Below are 17,948 nucleotides of genomic sequence, written 5' to 3' on the forward strand. Positions count from 1 at the left end.
TCTCCCAGCACCCTGCACCTGTCTCCCTGCGCCCGTCTCCCATCTCCCTGCACCCGTCTCCCTGCAACCGTCTCAGCACTCTGCGCCCGTCTCCCTGCAGCCATTTCCCAGCACCCTGCGCCTGTCTCCCTGCAGCCGTCTCCCATCTCCCTGCACCCATCTCCCAGCACCCTGCACCCTGCCTCCCACCACCCACCACTGCCTCCCACCACCCATCTCCCATCTCAGCACCCATCTCCCAGCAGCACCCCATCTCTCAGCACACTCCCCTCCCCTCCAAGGTATGATCGGGATCAGAGAGGGGAGGCTGTGCTGCTCAGGGAGTTTGTCTGGGTTTGTCTGGATTTGTTTGGGTTTGTCTGATTTGTCTGGGGTTGTCTGGGTTTGTCTGGGGTTGTCTGGTTTGCCTGGGTTTGTCTGGGTTTGTCTGGGTTTGTCTGGGTTGCCTGGTTTTGTCTGGGTTTGTCTGGTTTGTCTGGGTTTGTCTGGTTTGTCTGGGGTTGTCTGGTTTGCCTGGGTTTGTCTGGGTTTGTCTGGGGTTTGTCTGGTTTGCCTGGGGTTATAAGAACATAAGAACATAAGAAAGTTTACAAACGAGAGGAGGCCATTCAGCCCATCTTGCTTGTTTGGTTGTTAGTAGCTTATTGATCCCAGAATCTCATCAAGCAGCTTCTTGAAGGATCCCAGGGTGTCAGCTTCAACAACATTACTGGGGAGTTGGTTCCAGACCCTCACAATTCTCTGTGTAAAAAAGTGCCTCCTATTTTCTGTTCTGAATGCCCCTTTATCTAATCTCCATTTATGACCCCTGGTCCTTTTTTCTTTTTTCACGTCAAAGAAGTCCCCCGGGTTGACATTGTCTATACCTTTTAGGATTTTGAATGTTTGAATCAGATCGCCGCGTAGTCTTCTTTGTTCAAGACTGAATAGATTCAATTCTTTTAGCCTGTCTGCATACGACATGCCTTTTAAACCCGGGATAATTCTGGTCGCTCTTCTTTGCACTCTTTCTAGAGCAGCAATATCCTTTTTGTAACGAGGTGACCAGAACTGAACACAATATTCTAGGTGAGGTCTTACTAATGCATTGTAGAGTTTTAACATTACTTCCCTTGATTTAAATTCAACACTTCTCACAATATATCCAAGCATCTTGTTAGCCTTTTTTATAGCTTCCCCACATTGTCTAGATGAAGACATTTCTGAGTCAACATAAACTCCTAGGTCTTTTTCATAGTTCCCTTCTTCAATTTCACTATCTCCCATCTGATATTTATAATGCACATTTTTATTGCCCGCATGCAATACTTTACACTTTTCTCTATTAAATTTCATTTGCCATGTGTCTGCCCAATTTTGAATGCTGTCTAGATCATTTTGAATGACCTTTGCTGCTTCAACAGTGTCTGCCACTCCTCCTATTTTTGTGTCGTCTGCAAATTTAACGAGTTTGCTTACTATATCAGAGTCTAAATCATTAATGTAGATTAGGAATAGCAGAGGACCTAATACTGATCCCTGTGGTACACCACTGGTTACCTCACTCCATTTTGAGGTTTCTCCTCTAATCAGTACTTTCTGTTTTCTACCTGTTAACCACTCCCTAATCCATCTAGGGTTGTCTAATTTGTCTGGGGTTGTCTGGGGTTGCCTGGGGTTGTCTGGGTTGCCTGGTTTTGTCTGGGGTTGTCTGGTTTGTCTGGGTTTGTCTGGGTTTGTCTGGGTTGTCTGGGTTGTCTGGGGTTGCCTGGTTTGCCTGGATTTGTCTGGTTTGTCTGGGTTTGTCTGACCCGGCTGCTTTGTCCAGAAGCCCCCCCCCCCCCGACAGCAACTCTCCTGCCTCTCTTTTTGCAGGCCAGGAAGTACATCGAGTCACTGCCCTACATGCCCCAGCAGGACCTGGAGGAGATGTTCAGGGGAGCCAACCCTCTGGGTAAGAGGCTGGGGTGGTGGTGTGTGTGTGTGTGTGTGTCTCTGAGTGTGTGTGTGTGTGTGCGTGTGTGTGCGTGCGCGTGCGTGCGTGCGTGCGTGAGTGCGTGTGTGTGATCTCATTAGGTTCCTGTGTGTGTCTCTGTGTGCGTGCGTGCGTGCGTGCGTGCGTGTGTGATCGCGTGTGTGATCTCATTAGGTTCCTGTGTGCGTGCGTGCGTGCGTGCGTGCGTGCGTGTGTGATCTCATTAGGTTCCTGTGTGTGTCTCTGTGTGTGTGTATCTGATTCTCTGTGTTTAGCTGTAGACTTGCTGAAGCGCATGCTGGTTCTGGACTGTGACGGGCGCGTGGCGGCTGCCGAGGCGCTCTCTCATCCGTACTTCTCTCAGTATCACGACCCGGACGACGAGCCCGAGGCAGAGCCCTACGACGAGACCTTGGAGAGCAAGCAGCGCACCCTGGAGGAGTGGAAAGGTGAGGGAGCAAATTTCACGTGTGCTCTTTGCAAAGGGTCTGATTTCCAGCCTTCATCACCCCCTGAGCAGGTGCCTTCACATTGCTCTGGAGAGAAACAGCTGATTTCCTATCCGCTATAACCAGCCTGCTCATCACCCCCTGAGCCGGTGCCTTCACATTGCTCTGGAGAGAAACAGCTGATTTCCTATCCGCTATAACCAGCCTGCTCACCACCCCTCCCCTCACCTCCCCTCCCCTCCCCAGCCTCACCTCACTTCCCCCTCGATTCTCATGCCAGCCTGCAGAGATGATGGTGCATCTTGTGTCTAACTGGGCTTCTGCTAAAACTCAGCCTCCCTGCCCTGCCCAGCCCTGCACCTGCCCTGGTTGCCGTGGTGATGGGTGTGGCAGGTTCACAGGTGTGTCACTATTGGGAGGAGGTTGAGTTGTGTTTGTGTGCCACACTATACAGCAGAAATCCAAACAGCTGAAAGACATGTCTGTGTGGAAACATGGCCAGCTTCATATCTCACAGCTCCCCTCCACTCCTAACCTGAAAGACATGTCTGTGTGGAAACACGGCCAGCTTCATATCTCACAGCTCCCTCACGTCATTCTTTCCACACAGAGCTCCCGCTCCCTCACGTGATTCTCTCCACACAGAGCTCCCGCCCCCTCACGTGATTCTCTCCACACAGAGCTCCCGCTCCCTCACGTGATTCTCTCTCTCCACACAGAGCTCCCGCTCCCTCACGTGATTCTCTCCACACAGAGCTCCCGCCCCCTCACGTGATTCTCTCCACACAGAGCTCCCGCTCCCTCACGTGATTCTCTCCACACAGAGCTCCCTCCCCCTCACGTGATTCTCTCTCTCCACACAGAGCTCCCTCTCCCTCACGTGATTCTCTCCACACAGAGCTCCCGCCCCCTCACGTGATTCTCTCCACACAGAGCTCCCGCTCCCTCACGTGATTCTCTCCACACAGAGCTCCCTCCCCCTCACGTGATTCTCTCCACACAGAGCTCCCTCCCCCTCACGTGATTCTCTCCACACAGAGCTCCCGCCCCCTCACGTGATTCTCTCCACACAGAGCTCCCGCTCCCTCACGTGATTCTCTCCACACAGAGCTCCCTCCCCCTCACGTGATTCTCTCCACACAGAGCTCCCGCTCCCTCACGTGATTCTCTCTCTCCACACAGAGCTCCCGCTCCCTCACGTGATTCTCTCCACACAGAGCTCCCGCTCCCTCACGTGATTCTCTCCACACAGAGCTCCCTCCCCCTCACGTGATTCTCTCCACACAGAGCTCCCTCCCCCTCACGTGATTCTCTCCACACAGAGCTCCCTCGCCCTCACGTGATTCTCTCTCTCCTCACAGAGCTCCCTCCCCCTCACGTGATTCTCTCTCTCCACACAGAGCTCCCGCCCCCTCACGTGATTCTCTCTCTCCACACAGAGCTCCCGCCCCCTCACGTGATTCTCTCTCTCCTCACAGAGCTCCCGCTCCCTCACGTGATTCTCTCTCTCCACACAGAGCTCCCGCCCCCTCACGTGATTCTCTCTCTCTCCACACAGAGCTCCCGCCCCCTCACGTGATTCTCTCCACACAGAGCTCCCGCCCCCTCACGTGATTCTCTCCACACAGAGCTCCCGCCCCCTCACGTGATTCTCTCCACACAGAGCTCCCGCTCCCTCACGTGATTCTCTCTCTCCTCACAGAGCTCCCGCCCCCTCACGTGATTCTCTCCACACAGAGCTCCCGCCCCCTCACGTGATTCTCTCTCTCTCCACAGAGCTCCCGCTCCCTCACGTGATTCTCTCCACACAGAGCTCCCTCTCCCTCACGTGATTCTCTCCACACAGAGCTCCCGCTCCCTCACGTGATTCTCTCTCTCCTCACAGAGCTCCCTCTCCCTCACGTGATTCTCTCCACACAGAGCTCCCTCTCCCTCACATGATTCTCTCCACACAGAGCTCCCGCTCCCTCACGTGATTCTCTCCACACAGAGCTCCCGCCCCCTCACGTGATTCTCTCCACACAGAGCTCCCGCTCCCTCACGTGATTCTCTCTCTCCACACAGAGCTCCCGCTCCCTCACGTGATTCTCTCCACACAGAGCTCCCTCTCCCTCACGTGATTCTCTCCACACAGAGCTCCCGCCCCCTCACGTGATTCTCTCCACACAGAGCTCCCTCTCCCTCACGTGATTCTCTCCACACAGAGCTCCCGCTCCCTCACGTGATTCTCTCTCTCCACACAGAGCTCCCGCCCCCTCACGTGATTCTCTCTCTCCACACAGAGCTCCCGCCCCCTCACGTGATTCTCTCCACACAGAGCTCCCGCTCCCTCACGTGATTCTCTCTCTCCACACAGAGCTCCCGCCCCCTCACGTGATTCTCTCTCTCCACACAGAGCTCCCGCCCCCTCACGTGATTCTCTCCACACAGAGCTCCCTCTCCCTCACGTGATTCTCTCCACACAGAGCTCCCGCTCCCTCACGTGATTCTCTCTCTCCTCACAGAGCTCCCGCCCCCTCACCTGATTTTCTCTCTCCACACAGAGCTCCTGCCCCCTCACGTGATTCTCTCCACACAGAGCTCCCTCTCCCTCACGTGATTCTCTCCACACAGAGCTCCCGCCCCCTCACGTGATTCTCTCTCTCCACACAGAGCTCCCTCTCCCTCACGTGATTCTCTCTCTCCACACAGAGCTCCCTCTCCCTCACGTGATTCTCTCCACACAGAGCTCCCTCCCCCTCACGTGATTCTCTCCACACAGAGCTCCCGCCCCCTCACGTGATTCTCTCTCTCCACACAGAGCTCCCGCCCCCTCACGTGATTCTCTCCACACAGAGCTCCCGCTCCCTCACGTGATTCTCTCCACACAGAGCTCCCTCTCCCTCACGTGATTCTCTCTCTCCTCACAGAGCTCCCGCTCCCTCACGTGATTCTCTCTCTCCACACAGAGCTCCCGCTCCCTCACGTGATTCTCTCTCTCCACACAGAGCTCCCTCCCCCTCACGTGATTCTCTCCACACAGAGCTCCCTCCCCCTCACGTGATTCTCTCCACACAGAGCTCCCTCCCCCTCACGTGATTCTCTCTCTCCACACAGAGCTCCCGCTCCCTCACGTGATTCTCTCCACACAGAGCTCCCTCTCCCTCACGTGATTCTCTCCACACAGAGCTCCCGCCCCCTCACGTGATTCTCTCCACACAGAGCTCCCTCTCCCTCACGTGATTCTCTCTCTCCACACAGAGCTCCCTCTCCCTCACGTGATTCTCTCCACACAGAGCTCCCTCCCCCTCACATGATTCTCTCTCTCCACACAGAGCTCCCTCCCCCTCACGTGATTCTCTCCACACAGAGCTCCCTCCCCCTCACGTGATTCTCTCTCTCCACACAGAGCTCCCTCCCCCTCACGTGATTCTCTCCACACAGAGCTCCCTCTCCCTCACGTGATTCTCTCCACACAGAGCTCCCGCCCCCTCACGTGATTCTCTCCACACAGAGCTCCCTCTCCCTCACGTGATTCTCTCTCTCTCCACACAGAGCTCCCTCCCCCTCACGTGATTCTCTCCACACAGAGCTCCCTCCCCCTCACGTGATTCTCTCTCTCCACACAGAGCTCCCTCCCCCTCACGTGATTCTCTCCACACAGAGCTCCCTCTCCCTCACGTGATTCTCTCTCTCCACACAGAGCTCCCGCCCCCTCACGTGATTCTCTCTCTCTCCACACAGAGCTCCCTCCCCCTCACGTGATTCTCTCTCTCCACACAGAGCTCCCGCCCCCTCACGTGATTCTCTCCACACAGAGCTCCCTCCCCCTCACGTGATTCTCTCCACACAGAGCTCCCTCTCCCTCACGTGATTCTCTCTCTCCACACAGAGCTCCCTCTCCCTCACGTGATTCTCTCCACACAGAGCTCCCGCCCCCTCACGTGATTCTCTCCACACAGAGCTCCCTCCCCCTCACGTGATTCTCTCCACACAGAGCTCCCTCTCCCTCACGTGATTCTCTCCACACAGAGCTCCCGCCCCCTCACGTGATTCTCTCCACACAGAGCTCCCTCCCCCTCACGTGATTCTCTCTCTCCACACAGAGCTCCCGACCCCTCACGTGATTCTCTCTCTCCACACAGAGCTCCCTCTCCCTCACGTGATTCTCTCCACACAGAGCTCCCGCCCCCTCACGTGATTCTCTCTCTCTCCACACAGAGCTCCCTCCCCCTCACGTGATTCTCTCCACACAGAGCTCCCGCCCCCTCACGTGATTCTCTCCACACAGAGCTCCCTCCCCCTCACGTGATTCTCTCTCTCCACACAGAGCTCCCGCTCCCTCACGTGATTCTCTCCACACAGAGCTCCCTCCCCCTCACGTGATTCTCTCCACACAGAGCTCCCTCCCCCTCACGTGATTCTCTCTCTCCACACAGAGCTCCCTCTCCCTCACGTGATTCTCTCCACACAGAGCTCCCTCCCCCTCACGTGATTCTCTCTCTCCACACAGAGCTCCCTCTCCCTCACGTGATTCTCTCTCTCTCCACACAGAGCTCCCGCCCCCTCACGTGATTCTCTCCACACAGAGCTCCCGACCCCTCACGTGATTCTCTCCACACAGAGCTCCCTCCCCCTCACGTGATTCTCTCTCTCCACACAGAGCTCCCTCTCCCTCACGTGATTCTCTCTCTCCACACAGAGCTCCCGCTCCCTCACGTGATTCTCTCCACACAGAGCTCCCGACCCCTCACGTGATTCTCTCTCTCCACACAGAGCTCCCGCTCCCTCACGTGATTCTCTCTCTCCACACAGAGCTCCCTCCCCCTCACGTGATTCTCTCTCTCCACACAGAGCTCCCGCTCCCTCACGTGATTCTCTCTCTCCACACAGAGCTCCCTCTCCCTCACGTGATTCTCTCTCTCCACACAGAGCTCCCGCCCCCTCACGTGATTCTCTCTCTCTCCACACAGAGCTCCCTCCCCCTCACGTGATTCTCTCTCTCCACACAGAGCTCCCGCCCCCTCACGTGATTCTCTCCACACAGAGATCCCGCCCCCTCACGTGATTCTCTCCACACAGAGCTCCCTCTCCCTCACGTGATTCTCTCTCTCCACACAGAGCTCCCTCTCCCTCACGTGATTCTCTCCACACAGAGCTCCCGCCCCCTCACGTGATTCTCTCCACACAGAGCTCCCTCCCCCTCACGTGATTCTCTCCACACAGAGCTCCCTCTCCCTCACGTGATTCTCTCCACACAGAGCTCCCGCCCCCTCACGTGATTCTCTCCACACAGAGCTCCCTCCCCCTCACGTGATTCTCTCTCTCCACACAGAGCTCCCGACCCCTCACGTGATTCTCTCTCTCCACACAGAGCTCCCTCTCCCTCACGTGATTCTCTCCACACAGAGCTCCCGCCCCCTCACGTGATTCTCTCTCTCTCCACACAGAGCTCCCTCCCCCTCACGTGATTCTCTCCACACAGAGCTCCCGCCCCCTCACGTGATTCTCTCCACACAGAGCTCCCTCCCCCTCACGTGATTCTCTCTCTCCACACAGAGCTCCCGCTCCCTCACGTGATTCTCTCCACACAGAGCTCCCTCCCCCTCACGTGATTCTCTCCACACAGAGCTCCCTCCCCCTCACGTGATTCTCTCTCTCCACACAGAGCTCCCTCTCCCTCACGTGATTCTCTCCACACAGAGCTCCCTCCCCCTCACGTGATTCTCTCTCTCCACACAGAGCTCCCGCTCCCTCACGTGATTCTCTCTCTCTCCACACAGAGCTCCCGCCCCCTCACGTGATTCTCTCCACACAGAGCTCCCGACCCCTCACGTGATTCTCTCCACACAGAGCTCCCTCCCCCTCACGTGATTCTCTCTCTCCACACAGAGCTCCCTCTCCCTCACGTGATTCTCTCTCTCCACACAGAGCTCCCGCTCCCTCACGTGATTCTCTCTCTCCACACAGAGCTCCCTCCCCCTCACGTGATTCTCTCTCTCCACACAGAGCTCCCGCCCCCTCACGTGATTCTCTCTCTCCCCACAGAGCTCACATTTCAGGAGATGAACAGCTTCAAACCACCAAGCAGCAAAAAGGAGGGTCTGCAGATCGAGCATTGAGACCAGAAACTGGAGAGAGTGTGAGCGAGAGGGGAGGAGAGGAGAGCGAGGGAGGAGAGGAGAGCAAGGTTAGGGTGTGTGTGTGTGTGCACATAGGGAGGAGAGAGGTTAGAGAGGATAGTGTCAGGTTAGGGTGTGTGTGTGTGTGTCTGCACGGGGAGGGTGTAGATTCAGGTCTGTTGGTGTGGGGGGGTATTATTGTTAGGTGTGGAGGGTGTGGAGGGGGCTGTTTCTGAGTGTCAGTGTTCTGTGTTAGAGGGATCGGATCCAGCTAAGAGGGTGTGGAGGGGGCTGTTTCTTAGTGTCAGTGTTCTGGGTTAGAGGGATCGGATCCAGCTAAGAGAGTGTGGAGGGGGCTGTTTCTGAGTGTCAGTGTTCTGGGTTAGAGGGATAGTGTCTCATATTGTCTGTCAGTCTGTTCTCAGTTGCAGTTATAGTTTAGGGCACAAGTTTCTCTCCTGCCCCCCCCCCCCCCCACCCTCTGTTTACAAAAAAAGAAAAGAAGGCCTGTTCCTAATCCTGGAAGTAGAAATACCGGCTCGATACTTCCTACCTGTGCAGTCCTTGTACTGCTGGCTGGCTGCCTTCATTCTTCACCACCAGCCCGCCCCTGCTGTGCTGCTGATGAAGAGAGACAGTCCCTGCGCGCGCCGGAGACGGGACTCAAGCCGAGTGGCAGCGGGGATCTCTCTGGGCCTGTGACTGTGTTTAAATGAAGGACACGTGCAAACATACAGCTGGCTTTACTAGTTTTTGATAGCATTGATACTGTGTGTTTGTTTTGTCCTGGGGAGAAGCGATAGTAAATCTGTCTCCTCCAGTTTGTACAGCAGCTCCCTGCAGGTGTGGTGGCCCTGCCTCATGCTGTACTGGACTGGACACTACAGAGCTTGACATCGCTGCCTGTCTGCCTGTCTGTCTGCCTGTCTGCCTGTCTGTCTGTCTGTCTGCCTGCCTGCCTGTCTGTCTGTCTGTCTGTCTGTCTGCCTGCCTGTCTGTGTGTCTGTCTGTCTGTCTGCCTGTCTGTGTGTCTGCCTGCCTGTGTGTCTGTCTGTCTGTCTGTCTGCCTGCCTGCCTGCCTGCCTGCCTGCCTGTCTGTGTCTGTCTGTTTGTTTGTCTGTTTGTCTGCCTGTCTGTCTGTCTGTCTGTCTGCCTGCCTGCTTGTGTCTGTGTGTCTGCCTGTCTGTCTGTCTGTCTCTGTCTGTCTGTCTGTCTTTTTGTCTGTCTGTCTGTCTGTCTGCCTGTGTGTCTGTCTGTCTGTCTGTCTGTGTGTGTGTCTGTCTGTTTGTTTGTCTGTCTGTCTGCCTGTCTGTCTGCAGCTCAAGTTGTCACGGCACACAGTCCCCACATGGCAGTATAATGTATTGTGCCTCACAAATCTGATTCTGAATATGTGACAATGAATTAAGTGGCAAAAACTTATTAAAGTATTTAAAAAATATAGTTTGGAATATACTCTGCAAGACTAACATATTCCAATATGATGCGGTTATATTTCACTATGTCGCCATTCTGAATGTATTGTGGAAATGTCTTCCACGTGAACGGAGCAGGTTGGAATTGTTTGAGTCAGGCATGCAGGGGTTAAATTGTCTGTTGAGAGAATAAACAGCCAGACTGGGCTCTGAGTCTGTGGAATCCACTCTACAGGACCTGTACTGTACAGACTGGGCTCTGAGTCTGTGGAATCCACTCTACAGGACCTGTACTGTACAGGCTGGGCTCTGAGTCTGTGGAATCCACTCTACAGGACCTGTACTGTACAGGCTGGGCTCTGAGTCTGTGGAATCCACTCTACAACCTGTACTGTACAGATTGGGCTCTGAGTCTGTGGAATCCACTCTACAGGACCTGTACTGTACAGGCTGGGCTCTGAGTCTGTGGAATCCACTCTACAACCTGTACTGTACAGGCTGGGCTCTGAGTCTGTGGAATCCACTCTACAACCTGTACTATACAGGCTGGGCTCTGAGTCTGTGGAATCCACTCTACAACCTGTACTGTACAGGCTGGGCTCGGAGTCTGTGGAATCCACTCTACAGGACCTGTACTGTACAGACTGAGCTCTGAGTCTGTGGAATCCACTCTACAGGACCTGTACTGTACAGACTGGATCTATGGAAGGAAGCCTGCACTTGTACAGTCTCATCCTTTAACAGTCTCTCATGTGACATGGATATTCTTATGTCTCAATGTGCTGGTCAGCGCTGCGTTCATTTTGTGTAGTTTTTAAATACCGGTGCCTTGAAGCAGCAGACTGTGAGCCCCTGGGTTTCAAACAGCCCTGGAGAGGTGCACAGGTGTTTCATTAGCTTTCTGCACTGTGAGGAGCTGAGGGCTGGGTTTCAAACAGCCCTGGAGAGGTGCAGGAGTGTTTCATTAGCTTTCTGCACTGTGAGGAGCTGAGGGCTGGGTTTCAAACAGCCCTGGAGAGGTGCAGGAGTGTTTCATTAGCTTTCTGCACTGTGAGGAGCTGAGGGCTGGGTTTCAAACAGCCCTGGAGAGGTGCAGGAGTGTTTCATTAGCTTTCTGCACTGTGAGGAGCTGAGGGCTGGGTTTCAAACAGCCCTGGAGAGGTGCACGAGTGTTTCATTAGCTTTCTGCACTGTGAGGAGCTGAGGGCTGGGTTTCAAACAGCCCTGGAGAGGTGCAGGAGTGTTTCATTAGCTTTCTGCACTGTGAGGAGCTGAGGGCTGGGTTTCAAACAGCCCTGGAGAGGTGCAGGAGTGTTTCATTAGCTTTCTGCACTGTGAGGAGCTGAGGGCTGGGTTTCAAACAGCCCTGGAGAGGTGCAGGAGTGTTTCATTAGCTTTCTGCACTGTGAGGAGCTGAGGGCTGGGTTTCAAACAGCCCTGGAGAGGTGCACGAGTGTTTCATTAGCTTTCTGCACTGTGAGGAGCTGAGGGCTGGGTTTCAAACAGCCCTGGAGAGGTGCACGAGTGTTTCATTAGCTTTCTGCACTGTGAGGAGCTGAGGGCTGGGTTTCAAACAGCCCTGGAGAGGTGCACGAGTGTTTCATTAGCTTTCTGCACTGTGAGGAGCTGAGGGCTGGGTTTCAAACAGCCCTGGAGAGGTGCACGAGTGTTTCATTAGCTTTCTGCACTGTGAGGAGCTGAGGGCTGGGTTTCAAACAGCCCTGGAGAGGTGCACGAGTGTTTCATTAGCTTTCTGCACTGTGAGGAGCTGAGGGCTGGGTTTCAAACAGCCCTGGAGAGGTGCACGAGTGTTTCATTAGCTTTCTGCACTGTGAGGAGCTGAGGGCTGGGTTTCAAACAGCCCTGGAGAGGTGCACGAGTGTTTCATTAGCTTTCTGCACTGTGAGGAGCTGAGGGCTGGGTTTCAAACAGCCCTGGAGAGGTGCAGGAGTGTTTCATTAGCTTTCTGCACTGTGAGGAGCTGAGGGCTGGGTTTCAAACAGCCCTGGAGAGGTGCAGGAGTGTTTCATTAGCTTTCTGCACTGTGAGGAGCTGAGGGCTGGGTTTCAAACAGCCCTGGAGAGGTGCACGAGTGTTTCATTAGCTTTCTGCACTGTGAGGAGCTGAGGGCTGGGTTTCAAACAGCCCTGGAGAGGTGCACGAGTGTTTCATTAGCTTTCTGCACTGTGAGGAGCTGAGGGCTGGGTTTCAAACAGCCCTGGAGAGGTGCACGAGTGTTTCATTAGCTTTCTGCACTGTGAGGAGCTGAGGGCTGGGTTTCAAACAGCCCTGGAGAGGTGCACGAGTGTTTCATTAGCTTTCTGCACTGTGAGGAGCTGAGGGCTGGGTTTCAAACAGCCCTGGAGAGGTGCACGAGTGTTTCATTAGCTTTCTGCACTGTGAGGAGCTGAGGGCTGGGTTTCAAACAGCCCTGGAGAGGTGCACGAGTGTTTCATTAGCTTTCTGCACTGTGAGGAGCTGAGGGCTGGGTTTCAAACAGCCCTGGAGAGGTGCACGAGTGTTTCATTAGCTTTCTGCACTGTGAGGAGCTGAGGGCTGGGTTTCAAACAGCCCTGGAGAGGTGCACGAGTGTTTCATTAGCTTTCTGCACTGTGAGGAGCTGAGGGCTGGGTTTCAAACAGCCCTGGAGAGGTGCACGAGTGTTTCATTAGCTTTCTGCACTGTGAGGAGCTGAGGGCTGGGTTTCAAACAGCCCTGGAGAGGTGCACAGGTGTTTCATTAGCTTTCTGCACTGTGAGGAGCTGAGGGCTGGGTTTCAAACAGCCCTGGAGAGGTGCAGGAGTGTTTCATTAGCTTTCTGCACTGTGAGGAGCTGAGGGCTGGGTTTCAAACAGCCCTGGAGAGGTGCAGGAGTGTTTCATTAGCTTTCTGCACTGTGAGGAGCTGAGGGCTGGGTTTCAAACAGCCCTGGAGAGGTGCAGGAGTGTTTCATTAGCTTTCTGCACTGTGAGGAGCTGAGGGCTGGGTTTCAAACAGCCCTGGAGAGGTGCACGAGTGTTTCATTAGCTTTCTGCACTGTGAGGAGCTGAGGGCTGGGTTTCAAACAGCCCTGGAGAGGTGCAGGAGTGTTTCATTAGCTTTCTGCACTGTGAGGAGCTGAGGGCTGGGTTTCAAACAGCCCTGGAGAGGTGCAGGAGTGTTTCATTAGCTTTCTGCACTGTGAGGAGCTGAGGGCTGGGTTTCAAACAGCCCTGGAGAGGTGCACGAGTGTTTCATTAGCTTTCTGCACTGCGAGGAGCTGAGGGCTGGGTTTCAAACAGCCCTGGAGAGGTGCACGAGTGTTTCATTATCTTTCTGCACTGTGAGGAGCTGAGGGCTGGGTTTCAAACAGCCCTGGAGAGGTGCAGGAGTGTTTCATTAGCTTTCTGCACTGTGAGGAGCTGTGGGCTGGGTTTCAAACAGCCCTGGAGAGGTGCAGGAGTGTTTCATTAGCTTTCTGCACTGTGAGGAGCTGAGGGCTGGGTTTCAAACAGCCCTGGAGAGGTGCACAAGTGTTTCATTAGCTTTCTGCACTGTGAGGAGCTGAGGGCTGGGTTTCAAACAGCCCATCCCAGCAGGACAGACTGAGACATGCGTGTGTTTCTATAATTAGCACCGCTGGGCTCTTGGGAAAGATGGAAAGCGTTTTTTTTTCTAATTAATGAACAAACACAGCATGTGATCATCTCAGTTTTCCAGACCTCTCCGGGCGCACTGGCACAGGCCTGCTTGCTTATTTCATATATTCATTAAGTAAACGTGGTGACATGTTCATGAGTCCAGCAGGCTGGGCCAAAGCTTCAATTAATGATGGGATAAAGATCCAGAAATGGCACTGTTGAAATGCAACCTGTTTGATAAAGTGAAGCTGACTCGAATGAAGAATGGTTATCAGGGAATGAACTGTGACTCTGAGAAGCCCTTGATGAACTTTGAGGCGTGCTCCTGCTCTAGATCATAGAGGCTGTGTGACGTCAATGGAAGCAGAGAACTTCTGGAACGACACAACAGGCCTGCTGCTTTGTGACTAAGCAAGGAAAACATCACCTGAGGAATCATTCAATCATTTCAGTACATCTCCCTGCTCATACTCTACACCTGGCTTTCTGTCACACCAGCGCATGTAGCACAGTGTGCCTTTTAAAAAATCTAAGCAACCTGGCGCTTTGTTTTGGAAATGCTGTTGCAATGTGTTGAAGACCTGTGGTCAGGGGATCCCTGTGATACTGTGGGTGTTTGTCTGGAATGCACAGGCAGGGCTCAGGATCTTCTTGCCTGCCTTCACCTCAGATGTGTGGAGGGGAATGTGCAGACAGACTGCCCTGAGATCAGCGCCTCCTCTCTCTCTCTCAGTCATGATCCTGCTGTGTGTGGAGGGGAGTGTGCAGACAGACTGCCCTGAGATCAGCGCCTCCTCTCTCTCTCTCTCAGTCCTGACCCTGCTGTGTGTGGAGGGGAGTGTGCAGACAGACTGCCCTGAGATCAGCACCTCCTCTCTCTCTCTTTCAGTCCTGACCCTGCTGTGTGTGGAGGGGAGTGTGCAGACAGACTGCCCTGAGATCAGCGCCTCCTCTCTCTCTCTCTCAGTCCTGACCCTGCTGTGTGTGGAGGGGAGTGTGCAGACAGACTGCCCTGAGATCAGCGCCTCCTCTCTCTCTCTCTCTCAGTCCTGACCCTGCTGTGTGTGGAGGGGAGTGTGCAGACTGCCCTGAGATCAGCGCCTCCTCTCTCTCTCTCTCAGTCCTGACCCTGCTGTGTGTGGAGGGGAGTGTGCAGACAGACTGCCCTGAGATCAGCACCTCCTCTCTCTCTCTGTCCTGACCCTGCTGTGTGTTGTCACGAAATCCGCGTGTTCAGATTCCTTTACGTACTCTTTTGAATTGCTCCGCACACACTCTTATCTCAGGGGAGACGTTAGGAGGACAGAGATGTTATTACTCCTAGTGGGATATAGTTCGTGCTCTGGACCCGCAGTATATCCAGATGACTAATAAAGAACTCAAGAAATTGACAGACTCATGTATTTAAAGTTTTTTACGAATCGGAGTATGATCAGTACTCGCTCGGTTTATTAACGGTTAAATATTGGATAGAGTAGCTACAGGCTACGTCGTATCCCCAGCTGACAGACACACTGGGCAGTCCAGTGTCTTAACAGATATCAACGTTAACACTTTAATACATGTATATATGTGTTAATCAAGGCCGACAAGCAGGCCAAGAACACGTCACCTAAAGTACCCAATGGTCTATTTCAGCACATTCAACAAAACTCTCTCTTATTTCTAAAACACAGCGTGAGTCCCTTATAGCAATACATGCAATACATGTGAGATAAAATAATACTAATAATTGCTTAATGCTTACCCTTTAATATAAATCGTAAAAGGATATGGCTGTCTTCACCAGGCAAATGAAACTGAATTCAATCAGCTCAATTGTGTCGGTTTGCAAAAGATGGACCTCCTTGCCCTGTCTGGGATGAGTGTGGTACTCCATTGAAATTACTCTGGAGTTAAATAGGTTTTTCGTCTCATTGGAATACATGGGACGCCTCAATTAAATCCAATCATTAATCTGGTGAGACAGCTCTTTATCCCTTTTACAAATAATAGTTTTCAAAAGATCCGGACCAATTTTTCAGAATTAATAGGTGTCATGTACTCAATAAATTCAATATCTCATTTCTTGTCTAACTCCAAACCTATGATCTCATTTCTTTGCTTTCCTCCAAGCCCCTCCTTTATCTGAAATGTTAAGTGAACCAAGGTTCCCAGGATCTTGGTTTATAATATAATATAAAAACACTACTGCATGCAAAACACTAATTTTATATGTGTTATATATGAGAGATGTTCTTAATATGTGACATCATCTTCTAAGTGATTATATTATGCTAAATTAAAGGTATGTGTTTCTTTTAACTTCATATTGTTTCATCATTTTGTTAATGAGTCAGTTTTGATTCCATATACCATTGTCTAACAGAGTATTTGACACAAGTTTGTCTCATACAATATTCAAGTCATTTAGTTTCACTAAGTTTAAGTGGTAATAGTTTTCATTACAATTATTTATCCATTAAGAGATGCACTGACCAGGCTCTGACCTGAACCTCTCTGGGAATATGTTACTGCTAGCAGTTTCCACAGTCTCTTGTTTTTTTTCCAAGGTCAGAGTCTGTGTAAAGCACTTTTTTAGATATATGACCTGTCCATTGAGCCATGAGTTGTGCATATTATTTCAAGACATTTACTTATCAGTACTAAACCACTAATTCCATAAACCTTACCACCCCATCTCTATGAGGCTTGCAGCTCTGCTGAAGTGGAACCCAAGGACATTCCTTCTTTCTAGATAAGAAGAGAGGCCCTGGTTTCACTGCAGCAGTTTCAAATCACCACATTATAAGGAATCCATCTACCATCATTAGACAATAGTATAGTGGATTAATAACAAGGTACATTATAGTATATTATTACAAACTTAACACAAAAACATAACACAACACCTTTTAACTTCTATACTCCAATGGATATCATAATGTCTAGAAGTCTTATTGTTCAATAGAAGGATAAATAAACTGTATCATTCTCTCCCATTTAAGTAAATCGAATACTGCTCCAGCTTTTAATCTTATCACTACAGCAAAGTCGTGAACAAGCAATGATACTTGTCAGTTTTAAATAATATGTTTTCTCATTATAGCAAATACTTAAAACATATTATTAATCTTATGAAATAACTGTTATGAACTATAAACAGTTTCAATTAGCACTGAACCTGTTTCATTATAAGATAATCTTTCAATTAATTTACCTCTGTTTATCAGTTGCTATATTACTTTGGTGAATCCCTCTTAAGATTTAAATCCAAATATAGGCCAGTATAACTGCATTCAACTAGGCTTGACCCTTCTCTTTGTTCATACAAAATCCAGCCGAGACAGGATTTTTTTCTCAAGACCTCTGGCTTGTTAGTTAATCTTTTGGTCATAAAAAGTCTCTTCTTATCTTGTGTTTTTAGGACATAAATTTGTAGATTAGCATTCACTTTTAGCCGGAATGGTGCTTTTTATCAAGCGTCATGCTTGCTGAAGATAAGATATACTTGTGGTAAATCGTTCATTATATATATATATATATATTTAAAAATTCTCAGATTACTAAATGTTCAATTAGAACCATATGTAGACTGACCTATTTCATGGAGCAAGAGCGCCATCCACTGGTGGTACAAGGATACTCTTTCTTTATCCTTCCTAATATCTTTGATACTTCATTTTATAATACATTCCATATTTAAAATCGCCTCGTACATATTCAGCATATCCATATGTTCTCAGCAGGATTCAGCTTCTGTACCAGGTTTCGCTCTTAGTTGTTTCCACAAGAAGTCCCTTGATCCAATGTTTCTCCATCACAGGTGTGGCTTTCCATGGCCTGACTTCATTCCTATAAGATACTTGGACACGTTTAGCTGTAAATATTATTTCTATATATTTCCTTTTGTTCGCACAGAGTCACTTTGCGAGGTACGCCTTCCATCCAGAACACTGAAGGAGGCCAAAACTCACTGTTATTCATATTTTCTGGTATCCGATTACTGTTGTGCCTCACATCATCAGTTGGCAGACACAATACAACTGAATCTGATTCAATTGATGAACCAACAGCTGTAGCTACCGAGATCCTCCATGCAAAAGGAGTCAATATTTTACTGACCAGCCTAGCTGATTCAGCGTCACTTGCGATAGTGTGGAGGGGAGTGTGCAGACAGACTGCCCTGAGATTAGCGCCTCCTCTCTCTCTCTCAGTCCTGACCCTGCTGTGTGTGGAGGGGAGTGTGCAGACAGACTGCCCTGAGATCAGCACCTCCTCTCTCTCTCTCTCTCTCTCAGTCCTGACCCTGCTGTGTGTGGAGGGGAGTGTGCAGACAGACTGCCCTGAGATCAGCGCCTCCTCTCTCGCTCTCTCAGTCCTGACCCTGCTGTGTGTGGAGGGGAGTGTGCAGACAGACTGCCCTGAGA

General features: G+C 51.5%; 1 protein-coding gene across 1 annotated transcript in view; it reads left to right on the top strand.

The window, feature by feature from the left end:
- LOC117973539 (mitogen-activated protein kinase 11-like) overlaps nt 1–13,218 on the top strand; it is a 30,791-nt gene extending 17,573 nt beyond the window's left edge. The window contains exons 10-12 of the mRNA XM_034926354.2: nt 1,855–1,933; nt 2,230–2,403; nt 8,431–13,218. Coding sequence (XP_034782245.2) covers nt 1,855–1,933; nt 2,230–2,403; nt 8,431–8,504 — 327 coding nt within the window. The 3' untranslated portion in view covers nt 8,505–13,218. The remainder of the gene's footprint in view (nt 1–1,854; nt 1,934–2,229; nt 2,404–8,430) is intronic.
- Nucleotides 13,219–17,948: the final 4,730 nt, after the last annotated feature.

The sequence above is a fragment of the Acipenser ruthenus genome, chromosome 14 (genome assembly GCF_902713425.1).
Source record: "Acipenser ruthenus chromosome 14, fAciRut3.2 maternal haplotype, whole genome shotgun sequence".
Classification (NCBI taxonomy): Eukaryota; Metazoa; Chordata; class Actinopteri; order Acipenseriformes; family Acipenseridae; genus Acipenser; species Acipenser ruthenus.